We start from the raw sequence: 14,801 nt of genomic DNA on the forward strand, positions 1-14,801 counted from the left end.
GAGAACATGAATAAGAGTGGTGGGTGTGGCGGTTGTGGTGGTGGTTGCGGTGGTTGTGGTGGTGGTTTTATGGACAGTAATAAGGCAGTGGCTGCATGAACATGAAGCCTGCTTTGGTGATTTGTGAATATCAGCTTTTAATTTCTGTAATTAGCACTATTAATCTCTCGTTAAATAAACATGAGAGAGTTGAATATGCAATAATGATGCCAAGCATTTCATGTGTTCTGTTATGCCTTTCCTTTGTAAGTTGTAACATCATGCATGTGTGATGTTCTTCAAGTATGCATGCAAAATCTTTTCTTCACATGTGGAGTTTGTGGATTTGGATAACCAAAGTTGTAAGAAACAATATGCGATTCATTTATCAATTGCCATACTTAACAAAGATGCATTTTTAATGATAATAATCTTCTCATCATCAAATATATTTTGTTATATTCTCAAAAGGCAATGTGGTATGTATTACATGAATTAAAACACTTTATTCTACTAACACTTGTATTATAGAATTGGTGTAATATAATATAATATTCTTGTTGTGGAGGTCCTTGATGATGGCTTCCATTTGATCACCATTTGTGATGTGCTTTGCTTCACAACCGAAAGTAATGGATGTCCTGATTTTTCAGGCTACTCTTGATTAAATATGATAATAATAGAAATCCTTAATCTCAACTACATATATTGTCATTAAAAATAATAAGTTTAATTTCTAGAGTCCTAATATAATTTAAAATTTATATTAAAATTACTATTAACGAAAATTTTGTCACTTTTTTAATAAATATACAATAAATATATTAAAAATGTACATTCTTATTTTTTTAATAAAACAAATTTAATTTATAATATTAAGATGTGTCCTTGTATTGTAGCACATGTAACATATAAGAGCATATTTAATTAACTCTATAATTTACTATCCCATGCAATAATATATTTTTACTATTATATTAGTGTGACTCAACAATTTCTCCCAATACTAAGATTTAAGAATGATTATTATTACTAATTTATTATTATTAGAAAAAGGAATCACCTCCCGCATAAAGTTGTCCCCATCACCCGGTATGTAACAAAGTTATTTTCCACATTCCAAATCCAATTCGAATTTCAAAACAATGTAACATAATCAGACAATAAAATAAAATAAAATAAAATCAGATTAATTAAAAGGGACCCACCGACCCAATAATCGATTCATAAGAATTAACTGTTCAATTTTCCACATTACAAATCAAATGACTAGAGAACTTCTGGCATAGGCAGAACCACACTATGAAGATCACCCAAGTTGGAAAATGGAAACCACTATGTTCAAACACAAACCAACCAAACTAATATAACTATTCAAGTTACCATATTCTAACTGGAAAATATATATCAAACTGCATACTAGCTTGAACATTTTTTATTTTTTTTTCTTCTTTTAGTAGGAATAATTTCACATGATCAACTGATGAATATGATGGAGGGGTCACAGCAGCACTCATCTAGGAGGCAGCAACAACACAAAGCTGCAAGACTGAGAGACGGAACAAAGAAGGAAAAAACATCAGTTACACAAAAAAAAAAAGATATATAACACTTATTTGTTAGGATTTAATTTCATTTATTTAATGCATTTAATTGAAATACACACTAACTGCTATCCAATTAAAACATTCTCTGATCTTAGTCTTCTTGTTCACAGTTTTAGGTTCATCTTATCATTTGAATAAAAAAATATTATTCGTATATCAAAATAGATCACTAAAATCAATTACTAATATATTTATATTTTAATATATATTTTATAATTTTAGTATATACATAGCATAATCGTATGTTTGATTAATAATAAAAGATGGGAGAATATGAAATTGGAAAGCTTACCATCCCTCAAGGAAGCCAGTATTTCTTCTTGGTGGTGGTGCAGCAGCATATTGTGGCGGTGCCATCACTGGAGGACCTTGATAATAACCTACCAACACAACAATTTCCGCCACAAAAGAAATTAAAATCATGCATATATATGGAGAGAAACTAGTGTATATAAAAAATTACTATAGTAAACAAAAAATTAATTACTATAGTAATATAAGAACTAAGAAATGAAAAGGGTACCTCCTTGAGCAGGGTAGGGATATGCATACTTGGGATCACTCATTTCCACCAAAATAATCACAAAGCAAAGAGATTTATTCTGTTACAATGAAACCCAGGTTGCACAATATTTATTTATTTAGCAGAAAGGGACTTGGTTTTTGACTATTAGAACAACATCACATTTTGTCTTCAAATTTGTACTAAATACCTGGGGTAGTCCTTATTTGCAACCTAGCACTTTCTAGAAATACTGTTTTCTTAATTAACAAACAACGTGAAAACTCAGGTGCAGTCGATTTCTCGTGAAGTTGATACCAAAAGCTATTAGATGATTTAACTGATTTGACTAAATTTTTATCTAACGGTTCTCAAATATTAATTTCACGTAAAGTTGACTTCATCTGAATTTTTACCAACAAACAATTATATAATAACGTCCCATCTTGATAGGGACACTTCCACGTCAACTATACCTACGTGGCAGCATCTGGTGCCTTGGTGAAATTCATAACGTTCCACATGGCCAATTAATAGCCATAGGATGATAATGTTCTGTGGGAATATTGGAGAGGAACCAAAATTGAATTGAGGATGATTTCTGAAAAAGTGGGACATGTGACCCACATTAGGTGTGACTGTATGAGGATTAAGCAACTAATAAATTAATACCCATGCCGTGCTTATCTTTATTATGACTTTAAGCTGGAAATTAAATCTCATTTACTTAATATTTTTAATAATAAATTATAAATACATTTGTATATTTGCATATTCTCGAGAATATTTTTATAATTTTAAAATATCTCCAATATTAATAAAAGATTTATTTGACAAGAAATATAATAATTAAAGGATATTAGAGTAAACTTACATAGTAATTTTTATTCTTTTGACATAAGAAATATTAAATACCAACTTTTTGAGATTAAAGGAAATAAATTACTTATTAAGAAATTAAAATTTAAAACTTTAAACAAATATAAATATAAAAGTAATATGTTTTTATAGACAATTTTTAAAAATATAGTAAAATTCCTAGAAAAGCTTAAATCGCAGCCTAAGACTTAAGAGTTACTTTTGTGATCAAAAGAAAAGGAAGCAATCTAGCAAAGGCCTTATCTTGTGATCTTGTAACACAAATTGGACTACGAATTTCAGATTGAAATTGTGCCCACGTAATCATATCACAATTTTCATCTTATTGGACGATGTATTGCATTTGCTGCCTTTTAATATAATAAACATTTTAGGACAAATCATATTGTTTCTTCCTTAATTAATAGATTGTGTTCGTTGAAAATAATATATCAGATAATAACTACATAACGCCAACAATTAAATTAAATTAAATGACAAGCCCATGATATAAAAGGAAATTTGACTTTTTCAACTATGAAAGTAGATTGATGATGATATTTGCCGACTAACAATCTATGAAGCACGGATTTTTTTATGGTGTCGGCGTATTTATATTGGACACGAATCTGACACCGATATTCGGTGGATACTTTAAACGAGCGTATTGACGGCGTGTTTTTTTGTAGTGCAAAATTTTAGAGGAGCGGTCACGAATCTGAACGAGTCCGACTTCATGAGACAGATTTTTCTGTTAGACTGCAAATTTTCAATTGATTTTGTGATTTTATTACCTGATTAACCAATTTTTTTTTATAATTGATTCAAGATGAACTTGGAAGAGAAAAAATTTATACATTTTCTGTTAGCAAGGTGGCAAGAGTAAATTAAAAATTTTTATTTTTTTTAATAATTACATAATTTTAAAACTTTTTTTATATAATTATATTTATTCTTATATTTACAATATGATATTTTATTAATTTAATATATTATTTAAATTTTAATTCACAACATATCCTAAACGTGTCGTATCCAATTTTTTATAAAAAAAACGTGTCAACGTATTCGTATCGTGTTGTGTCTGTATCACGTGTCGTATCGGTGCTTCCTAGCCAACAATCGCAAACAAGTTTCAGCATAACTATCAAGTATGAACACACAATTTGGATGACCAATGAAGTATCCGAATTGAGTACAATTTGGTCCTTCAAATTTGATATCCAACTGAAATTGATTCTTAAAATTATAAATGATTTAATTTATATTCTAAAATTTATGATAATAATTTATATTAGTTTTTAAATTAATTTTTGTGAATAATATGTTAATTTTTTATGTTAACTTATCAAGATTTAAGTTTATGGTTTAAATTTTACATAACTGATATCTACTGAATTATTTATAAGTTTGATTGACGTTTTAAAATTTTCATAAAAACAACAATAACAAGTTTAATTTAAAAATTTTAAAAATTAGATAAATTTTTAAAAGTTCTAATAAGTCTCGATCACATATAATATAAACAAAGAATTTAAAACGCAACAAGTTAATATATCAAATCAACACATTGTTAACGAAAATCAGCTCAAAGATTCATGCTAGTTACGATTACAAATTTTGAAATCTAATGTGAGTCTATTAAAATTTTAAAGATCAAATTAAATCTAATTTCAAATACCAAATTAAATATTAATTCAAAATAATTCACGCGAAAATAAATAATATACAAATAGTTGGAATGCATAACGACTATATCCCACAATATACTTCTGCAATTCGCATTCTTCAACATATTCTCGCTGCTGCGCTGCTATGTTGGATGGATCAAAATCATTTGTCTCATTTTTCTTGTCCTTTTATAGTCTCAATTATAAATTCATGCGGTAATTGAGTCTTTTTTTTTTTTTAAGTATTAAACAAATTGTCTTATCCTTAGGGTTAGGGGTTAAGTACATGGATATTTATTGATAGGATGTGTTGGACTCACCAACTCCACAAAATCAAATTGCATAAATCAATTGCTTGCTTATGTATTCGGGTTTGTGCAATCTCCATATAGTAGTATTTGTAGTCTCTATTAAGGGAAGGTCCAATTCCAATTTCCAACTACTCCAAACAGTGCCTTAAAGAATTTATATACATTGACAGGAGAAAAATCAAATCCTTGAAATGAGGACCATGAATCCAAGACCTGAATTCTAACCACTTATACCGACTCCAACTTGGCTTAGTTGTTACAGTTTCTATCCATTAAAAGTAACCAATCTTTAATGTTCATCAAAATTTATTCATGTCCAAATTTATCAGAGGACTGTTACATGTACTGGGAACACATCCTCTATATTTTTTGTCTCAACTGATTACAAAGTGATATTTCACCTTACAACTTCTCTAACAATTTTTTTTTGTTCCACTTCAAAAAAAATAGTACAAATATCAGTTTTCAAGAAATTTATTATAGCATTGATAGACATTTATATTTGTGTGACATGTCATCAATAAATTTACACAATTGACATGTCATCAATAATTCAATACATTTCAATTAAAAAAGTGTGCTCAACATCCCCCAGGCTCAAAATGTGATTTCCCAGGGGCAATATCTTTTTTCCTTGTTCATCTGCAAAGCTCAAGTGTTCACAAGGATCCACCAAAACGCTTGTTTCAGTAGATTCGTAAGAAGTAGTGTGCACTCGACTGAATCCGACCAGCTGCGCTTCCGGCGAGCCTTCGAACACTTTTGGCCCTCTAGAGAACAACAGCACAACATGGCTTCCATCCAGCTCACCAAGGTTTGTCACAGAAATGTGCACCGAGAAACTCAATGAGCTGCAACTTTGCAACTCATCGACTCGAACATAATCAACTTTGTAATCTGCTTTCATTAACTGACTTAATAAACTCTTTCTGGAGTTATGTTTGATAGTTTTAGACAAACTTAGTTTACTTGGAGCTGATAAGAACTTGTACGAGTAATCACTATAACTTAGGCCATGCCCAAATCCGTATACTCTACTTCCAGTATAAAATCGGTAGGTCCTTCCCGGATATCCACGAGAAGGATCAGCTCGCATGCTCATGTCAGTCATGGGAACGTTGGTAAACGACTCTGGGTACCAAGTCACCGGCAACCTTCCAGCTGCATCAAAACAAATTTCATACTTAAAGACATCGCCTTTGAGAATTAACCAACAGCAATTGTAGATTTATAGTCATCCATACTTAAAAATGAATATAATAAATTTTTTTATTGAATTTAGAAATTTATTAGATTATAGTATTGAAATATAAATTTTTTATAATTTAATTTAATTTATTTTTTGTTGTATAATTGTTAAAAAAGATATTAATAATTTGAATAAATTAGTGTATAAATAATTATGAATAATTAGTTATTCTATAATATATTTAAAAAATTTAAATTAAAAATAAGATAAGATAAATTTTTGATAAGATAAGATTTAATAAGATAAACTTTTGATAAGATAAACTCATACTATATATATGTATGTATAACAATAGTAAAAAATCACAATTTGTTCCTTTATCTCTAAATACAATTTTTTGTGAGCAAGGATTAATTTTGCTGAATGCGCATAGCACCTTGGTACTATTAGAAGAAGAAAAGTTTTTATCGATAATTAAAGGTCTTCAGGTATTTTGTATCTAATTTATATTGTTTGGCTAGAATTTTAGAATTTACTTTATTACTTGTGCTCTATTATGAATACATTGTATTCCTTTTCCCTAGTCAGTGATCAGTGTTCAAAGTGTGAAAAACGAAAACAGTGAGAATGAAGTATGAGGGAAAGAACCCCAAGGCGATGATCTCGGGAAAGGTCCGCAAGTTATATAAGAGAATGCTTTTAGAGACGAAGAAAAGCCGGGAATCGGCCAGCGGATTCAGCGGAACGTCTAAGAAGGGAGGCCACGGCGGAAAGTTCACGTGGATCGGCGGCCAAGACTACTGGCAGATGGAGATTGGCCCGGTGGCTCTGGATGCCAATGATCCAAACTTCGACGATCCAGAGGACGTATGATCGGGAACGTCGGATGCATTTTGTAATCATCTTTCAGTGTCACTGTTTATGCTTTCTATTAAACTTAATCTAGTTTAGCCTACCATTTGATATTATTTTTATTATTGATTTAATTTAACACTAAGGTGTCTTCGGTTTAACGGTTCGAGCATCAAACACTAAATACGCGGTTTAGTTTTTTTTTTTTAAATTTCAATTATTTTTCTAAAAACAAAGATGATTCTGTTTCTACCTTTCAATTCATGTTTACATAAAGTTAAAAATTCTAATTTTTAGGTTCCTTTTACATTAACATTAACTCATTTTTTATTAAAATTAATTTTACAAAATTAATTTTATATAATTTTTTGTTTACAAATTTTAATCTAGATTGTTTAGCTTTTCAGTAGGTTTAAGCTAAGTTCGTGTGTGTTTGGATTACAGTTTGTAAACGGGAGTTTACATAAAATTGATTTTGCAAACTTGATTTTGATAAGAAGTAAGTTTGTGTTAAAGTGATCTATGTTTGGTAATTTTTGTATCAAAATTAATTATAGTAAAATAAATGTTGTTTGACTTATACCATTTAAAATCACTTTTAGATAAAAAATTACTAAAATAGACCTTAACTTAAATAATTTTTTTATATTATCCTATCATTTTAATTTAGATATTTAAATTGATGTTATTAGTTAATTTTATAATAAAATTAATATTTACTTAATTTTTTTAATAGAATCATAATCTATATTATAAAAAATTACACTAAAACATAGTATACGAGAATTATAATTATAAAAAAGAATACTAAAAATAATTAAAAAAATTAAATATTTATTTTATAGTAATTGAAACAAATTTGAAAGTTTTTAGATGATCTTTTTATATAGTATATTTTTAGTATTTTTAGTACTTTTTTTTAGTATGTTATAATCTTTTACTATTATTATTATTTACAGTTATTTTTTTATTTAATTTACTTTACCTAATAGAATTAATAAATCATATTATAAAAAGATAATAACAAACATAATACAGCACAGCCATTTCAAATTCTTGTCTCATAGCATTCACAAATGAAAATAAGCAGGTAACACTGTTGACATCCTTATTGTCTATTCAAACTCTAAATGGAATGATCGATTTCTGAATTTCCCTCAATTACATATTTCTTTCATTCAAGTCAAAATTTAGTTAAGCTCTTCCAAATCAGTTAAAATTGAATCAAGAATAATTTAGAAACTTGCAATTAAACACGGTATTCATTGATATTTTATAGATATAACAGTACATACCTGGATTGACCACTCCAAATATAATTTCGGCTAGTGCTTTTCCACCAGCTTCCCCAGGGTATCCAACCCAAAGAATACTTCCAATTTGCTGATTTCTTTCCGCGAAAGAGACATCAAGTGGTCCTCCACCTGTAAGAACAAGAATCACTGGACTTTTACTAGCAGCGGCAATGGTTGATACAAGGTCCATCTGTCTACCAGGCAAGATTAGACTAACACGGTCATGATCCTCTGTCTCTTGAGCCATGTCAAGGCCCGCAAATATAACAACAAAATCAGCCTTTTTGGCAGTCTCAAGAGCCTCAGCAAAACCATCATCAGAATTGCATGATACATTATGGCAACCAGGAGCATATGAAATCCTCTTAGAAAACTCTCCAAGTCCATCATATAGGCTTTTTGAGGAGCAAGGAATTCCTACGATTTAAACACAAGAAAATATGGTTCAGCAACAGCAGGATCCTCCAAACGATAGAGAAGCACGCATAGCATCAATCATGTTCAAAGGTTCTGTTTGGATTGTATTGCAAGACACAAATACGGAGACAAATAGAAAGAAAATGTTTGGAAGGAGAGACAAAGACAAATATAAAAAGATTTTGTCTCAGTTAGGATTAATAGACTCTATATATAGCATATAATCTCATCACTTGAACAAATATAAAACAAATGAAACAATCAAAATTGAGAATTTATAATGCTCGGGTACAAAAATCATACCTGAGTAGCCACCTCCTAATTTGTCTGAAACTGCCATAGGGCCAACGACAGCCAAGGAGGCATCATTATTCTGATCCAAGGGAAGGAACTTCTTATCATTCTTCAGCAGTACAATACCCTGCCTTGCCGCTTCAAGTGCCAGTGTTAAGTGCTGTGGGGTGCAAACATCCTGTGGCCCTAGTTTGCCGAATGGTCCTCTACTTGGGTCTCCATCAAATAACCCAAGACGCATTTGAACAGAAAAAAGATTAAAAAGAGCTCTGTCTATATCTTCCTCTTTCACCTTTCCTTGCTCAACGGCAGATTCAGTATGCCGAAGCATATATGTTCCACAATTAATATCCACACCTAAAATTTAACCGATGAAATAAATATTTAGGAAAACTATCTATTAACCAATACACATGAAATGACAAACAAATACCGGCTTTGAGAACATCAGCAACAGCATCCTCCTCGGATTTCGCATATTTCTGATACTCAAAAACAGTGGCCACAGCATCACAATCTGAGGTAATATACCTACACTAAATAGTCAAAACTCAAAACCACCATCCATAATAACCAAGAAAACTGCTCTTAATTCATTACTATAATTTTTCAATCAAATTAGTTCATAAGTTGCTCAAAGGAGCCTTACCCTTTAAATCCCCACTTGTATCTAGCCAGTCCCAAGAGATCTGCATCAGCACAAGCAGGAACTCCATTAACTGCATTGTAGGAACACATCAAGCAGCTCGCTTTCCCTTTCTGAATGCATCCACGAAACGGGGGCTGATAGGTGTCCTCCAAATCCTGCTTTGAAACCTACAAACACAACCAAGCAGAACCATTTTCACCCAAAAGCATGCCAATCCTGCAATCCGATTCCACCCACAACAACAAATCATTTCCCTACGATTGACAAATACTTTATTTATATTCATGTATGCATATTTGCATCAAACACTATATTACCTTCAACTTCCTATTGTGACTAATCTTTTCATAAAATTGCCGTATTTAGGCATCATACTGTGTTATATTCAATAATCGCATTGGTATTTGTGCAACATAGCCATTTCCCCCTTAGGGAAAAGTCAGCTATACAACTCAAACAATGGCATTATATGCTATCATAAACCATGTATGTTGGTTTAAATCTAACTCATTCTTAAGTTAAGTGTTTTACCTATAATTTAGCATTATCTCTCTTTTCCTCCTCCTATTGGATCAATCCACCCTAACACAATACAGATTGCAGAACTAACCAATTAACCAAAAGAAGAAAAGGGTTACCACAGCATTGAAGTTATATCTGGAGAACTGGTGCCACATATCCAAATCGTAAGCAGTGAAATGCTTGCAACAAGCAGACACCATAAGCCTAGCATCATCATCATCACCACCATCACCTAACAAACTCTTCTCCCCCAAGACCACCTCATTCCCAATCATTCCAGCGCCACCTTGCAACCCTTTCACAAACTCAACTCCATAAGCAGAAGCCACCATGGGATCCTCCCCTGGAGTCTCCTGCCCCCTCCCCCACCTTGGATCCCTAAAAATGTTAATGTTTGGTGCCCAGAAAGTCAACCCAGCCTGCCCAACATTATACATGGCCCTGGCCTCCACAGCCACGGCGGCGGCGATGAGGGACCAGAGCGTCCGGTTGAAGGACGCGGCGGAGACGATGACCTGGGGAAACGACGTGGCGGAGTTAACAACACCGTTGAAAGTGACGCCGGGGCCGTTGGTGGCGAGGCCGTGGAGGGACTCTGACCACCACTCATAGCGGGGGATGCCGAGTGTGGGGACGGAGGAGGCGTTGTCGGAGAGAAGTGAGATTTTCTCGGAAAGTGTGAGTAGGGAAGTGAGGATGGTGGCTCTGGCGGGGATGGAGAGGGAGGTGTTGCAGAATGGGTAGTGAGAGTGGTATGGTGGCTTGCACGGGTAATCTAGTGCAAGTGGGTTCGGCGTGGTTGATTGAAGAAGCAGGAGGAGGATGAAGTAGAAAAGATAAAACCTCCATTCATGGCGATGCTCATCTTGGGAGAACCACACAATCACTGTCATTTGCTTTTGACTTGTTTCTGTTTCTCCAATGTCAGTCAAAATTTTTGGCTTTTTTTTTAAAGAAAAAATAGAGTATCCATACATTATTTATCCATTTCTTTCTAACAATAATTAATTATTATATTTTAAATATATATATAAAAAAATATATTTAAAAAATATTTTTATAAAAATATTTTTATTAGATATAATCATATAAAAGGTATTTTTATTAAACACATTCACAAAAATATTTTCATTAAATATAATTATAAACAAAAGTTAACAGAAATACTGTTAGTAACATAGCAAAACAAAATTTTTATACAAAGAAATTGTTTTTTTTATTTTTTATTGTATCCCCCAATTCGATAGGTCAAAGACTAATTTTCCGCAATACTGAACTCCATTTAAGAGTTTGTCGCTGACCAATGAATTGCTATATGCACAAGGAATTGTTTTTTAAATTAGGGTTCTTTTGCATCCTAATCTGGGCCCCAAGCGCAACCAAATTCCTATCAAGGTTATTGGGCCTATTGTTGTACAAGAGAGTGCAGACCCAAAACAAATAAACATGACAATACCCAAAGATAGTAAAAATGCACTCCAAAAAAATAATAATATATAAACATACACTGCACTCAACTATATGGATGTGATCTAGTAGTAGTAAGCTCATAAACGTCTTACCTCCAGTCCAAAAACAGAAAAACATCTTAAACTAAATTTGGAACCCAAAAAAAAATCTGTTAAAAAAAAAGGAGTTGGGAGATTGATTTCCTTTGACAGCTCAAAAAAAAAAAATAGAAATCCGCATCTTATCTTTGTCTTTGATATTGTATTTTGGTTTCTTTAAATAATATTAAAATATTGTAATACTAAAAATTAGGAGTTGTCCAATCTATCTGATAAAAAAAAGAGAAAAGGACAAATACGTCCCTAACCTTTTTTTTAGAAGACATTTTCGTCCTTGATGATTGCAAAATACAATGATGTCCCCGACCCTTCAAATTTTGGGACAAATCTATCCCTCCGTTAATCTCAGCCCGTCAGCCCCGTCGGAGAGTGCTGAGTTGGCTGCCGTGGGTCTGACGTGGATGTAACGGGGTGACACGTTGGCAGGACTTTCTGAAAATGAGACGGATTAGTCCTCAGCCCCCTTAAACGACGCCGTTTCTCCCCCACCCCCAATCCTTCAAAATCTTGAACCCTATTTCCTCGTCTACACAGAAAGGGCGAAGGTGGTGAACGAAGAAAGGGAGCATGGCATCGGATGGGGTATCATCTTGCTCACGAAGGAGTGGAGGTGTAGGAAGAGAAGAGCAATTCGCGGAAGGTTCTGGTCATAAGGGGAAGGATGGCAAAGATGGGGTGTCACCGAAGTGCTTCTGTGGAGAATACGCCATCATGTTCATGTCGAAGACGAGCAGCAACCCTAACAGATTATTTCTCGGATGTCCGTTTTATAAGGTATGTATAACTGTGGGAATCTGTTAGTGTTAGGGTTTTGGGTAACCCAGGTTTTCATGGTGATAACTGTGGAATGAATATGTGCAGGTGAGACAACCCCATTGCAAGTTTTTTTTGTGGTTAGATGAGCACATTGGAAGGTTTGGGTTGAGTGATTCAAGGTTCCAGGCAGAGAAGGAATTAGGTGACGTTGAAGAGGATGAATGGAAGCATGACATGGAGAAGAAGATCAATTGTTTAGAGAAGAGGATTGTAGCTTTAGAATAAAAAAAAATCCAATTAGATGGTGTATGTATGTGATTATAATTGTCCTGATTGCTGGTATTTTACGTTGTAACAACTGAGTGATGGTTGAATATGATAAATTTTGTTCCGTATTTCCTAGAAAAATTTGCACATATTCTTTCTAGAAATGTATGAATCTTGTACCCTGTATATTGCAATGTAATGCAGAAAATGAAAGCTGGCAATATCACAAGTAATTAAACACTGAGTAACTGGCATTAAACCTTGGAACCCAAACATTGTTCATTGTAACTGACAATCATAAAAAAAAAGGACGACTACTTGGCTAGTAATGTCTGCAAGAGTATGGCATCTAGCCAAGGACAAGTTTTTACTTAACCAGAAACATGTAACCCAAAAAAACTGGCTAATACCCAACCAAAAGTTAGTTATATCTAGGTAGAACAAAAAACGTTTACAGCAGGACATATTTGCCACAAAATAACATAAGACGTAAGTTGCTTCATTCGTTGGACTCCTTCGACGCTGAGACAGTTGGTTTATCTACTTGTGGGGGTGGGGCCTGCTGATGCTGTGCAGTTGCCTGCGTGCTAGATGGGGCTTGGTGAACTGTTTCTTGGTGTTGTGTGCTAGTAGGTGGTGCTGCTGAAGCAAGTGGAGCAGGTGGCCTGAAAATCTTCTGTTTTGGTCTGAACTTTGGTTGTTTAGGGCGACCTGTGCTGGTGACCATTCTTGGTGCATTTCCTGGGGGCATGAAGGGCTGGTTTAAATTTGGGGTGGATGGCCTGGCACTGGATCCCATTGGGGCAGGTGGTCCTAATACAATTGTTGATCTTGTAACTCTTGTTGGTGCAGGGGCAACATTCGTCGCAGATGGTCCAGCTCCGCTCGGAACCTGCCATATAAGATGCCAACATAATCAAGCAGTATGTACTCAGAGCATATACTAAGCAGCCTATAAAGTGCAAAAAATTAAACAGTTACAGTAGGTTGTTGCTGCTGTGGTGTTGAGCTGGGTGGTTGGCTGTGTGAAGGATCCTGGATATAAAGGGTAAATTAGTTGACTATTTAATGTTAGGACATATAAGTCCCTCAGGATTCATTTACTAATACAAATAAATCCTTCAAGATTCAGCTACTAAGACATACAAATCCATGTGGTTTAAAGTACTAAGACATTTTAAAGTCTGAACTAAAGTCACTAGAGACACAGTAGTTGCTGGATCATATAAGCAAATATACCATTACTAACCAAATGATTTTACCTCTGGTGGTGGAGCAGACTGTGACAACGGGAGACATACAAGGGCTTGGGATGTGCTCTCTTTCTTCTTCTTAGGCTTTTTGGTTTTAGGTTTCCAATTTGGGTTTGATGGTGCTCCTTTGCAAGTTTTGTAATTATGGCCCTTCTCACCACACTTGCTGCAAGACACAGAGAACGACTTCTTCAGCTTACCCCCTTGCATCATTGGCTCTGCAGGGTCTTTCTGCTGATTATGCACCTTTGGTCGCCCAATCCCTCTTTTGATGATTGGTGGGTCTGGCTGTGTGAATTCAGTTCTGGCCCAGAACTCTGAACTTGGCACTGGTTGAATGCAGTGTGCATAAGTCCTCCTGATTGACTCCATACACAGCCAAGGGTGGACGTAGTCTTGTGGCTGGTCCCGTCTCTTCCTAATGGCAGCAAGTGCATGTATGCAAGGCATGCCTTAGGTGACAAGGAAAACACTTTTAAAAATGTGCAAAATAACAAAAGAATCTAACAATCATTCACACTGCTTAACAGGGAGACATAGGTTACCGATAAGTTGCCATTTGTTGCACAAGCAAGTGTATTTAATTAGATCCACATCAACCTTGCTTGCCTTCCTGCTCACCTCAAACCTTTTCCTCTCGTTGTCACCAACCCATTCGGCCATCCACTTAGTACTAAGACTGAGTAACCTCTCCATCCTCTTCTGTTGTACTGGTGCTAGCTTTCCAGTGTGGTTATCAAGGACCCGTTTGTGATTCACCATCCTCCTCATCAGATAACATCTGATTTCTTCGCACATGGTGAGGATGGGCT

At 34.0% G+C, this 14,801-nt stretch overlaps 4 protein-coding genes across 4 annotated transcripts in view; 2 read left to right on the forward strand and 2 right to left on the reverse strand.

The window, feature by feature from the left end:
* The window catches only part of LOC107487222 (glycine-rich domain-containing protein 1), a 5,084-nt gene extending 4,441 nt beyond the window's left edge, over positions 1–643 (forward strand). The window contains exon 10 of the mRNA XM_016107835.3: positions 633–643. Coding sequence (XP_015963321.2) covers positions 633–643 — 11 coding nt within the window. The remainder of the gene's footprint in view (positions 1–632) is intronic.
* Positions 644–5,206: 4,563 nt separating this feature from the next.
* Positions 5,207–11,077, reverse strand: LOC107487221 (probable beta-D-xylosidase 6). The gene is made up of 6 exons (XM_016107834.3): positions 10,262–11,077; positions 9,624–9,790; positions 9,408–9,505; positions 8,984–9,331; positions 8,264–8,680; positions 5,207–6,088 (listed from the first exon to the last, which is right to left on the reverse strand). Exons 1-6 carry the CDS (start codon positions 11,036–11,038, stop codon positions 5,481–5,483), a joined length of 2,415 nt encoding a protein of 804 aa, XP_015963320.1. The 5' UTR covers positions 11,039–11,077; the 3' UTR covers positions 5,207–5,480.
* A 1,104-nt stretch (positions 11,078–12,181) lies between these two features.
* Positions 12,182–12,754, forward strand: LOC107487057 (uncharacterized). Its single transcript, XM_016107635.3, has 2 exons — positions 12,182–12,487; positions 12,575–12,754. The coding sequence occupies exons 1-2, from the start codon at positions 12,281–12,283 to the stop codon at positions 12,752–12,754; spliced, it is 387 nt and encodes a 128-aa protein (XP_015963121.1). The 5' UTR covers positions 12,182–12,280.
* Positions 12,755–13,235: 481 nt separating this feature from the next.
* LOC107487026 (pollen-specific leucine-rich repeat extensin-like protein 1) lies at positions 13,236–14,439 on the reverse strand. The gene is made up of 3 exons (XM_016107605.1): positions 13,999–14,439; positions 13,718–13,771; positions 13,236–13,628 (listed from the first exon to the last, which is right to left on the reverse strand). Exons 1-3 carry the CDS (start codon positions 14,437–14,439, stop codon positions 13,236–13,238), a joined length of 888 nt encoding a protein of 295 aa, XP_015963091.1.
* Positions 14,440–14,801: the final 362 nt, after the last annotated feature.

The sequence above is a fragment of the Arachis duranensis genome, chromosome 5 (assembly GCF_000817695.3).
Source record: "Arachis duranensis cultivar V14167 chromosome 5, aradu.V14167.gnm2.J7QH, whole genome shotgun sequence".
Lineage (NCBI taxonomy): Eukaryota > Viridiplantae > Streptophyta > Magnoliopsida > Fabales > Fabaceae > Arachis > Arachis duranensis.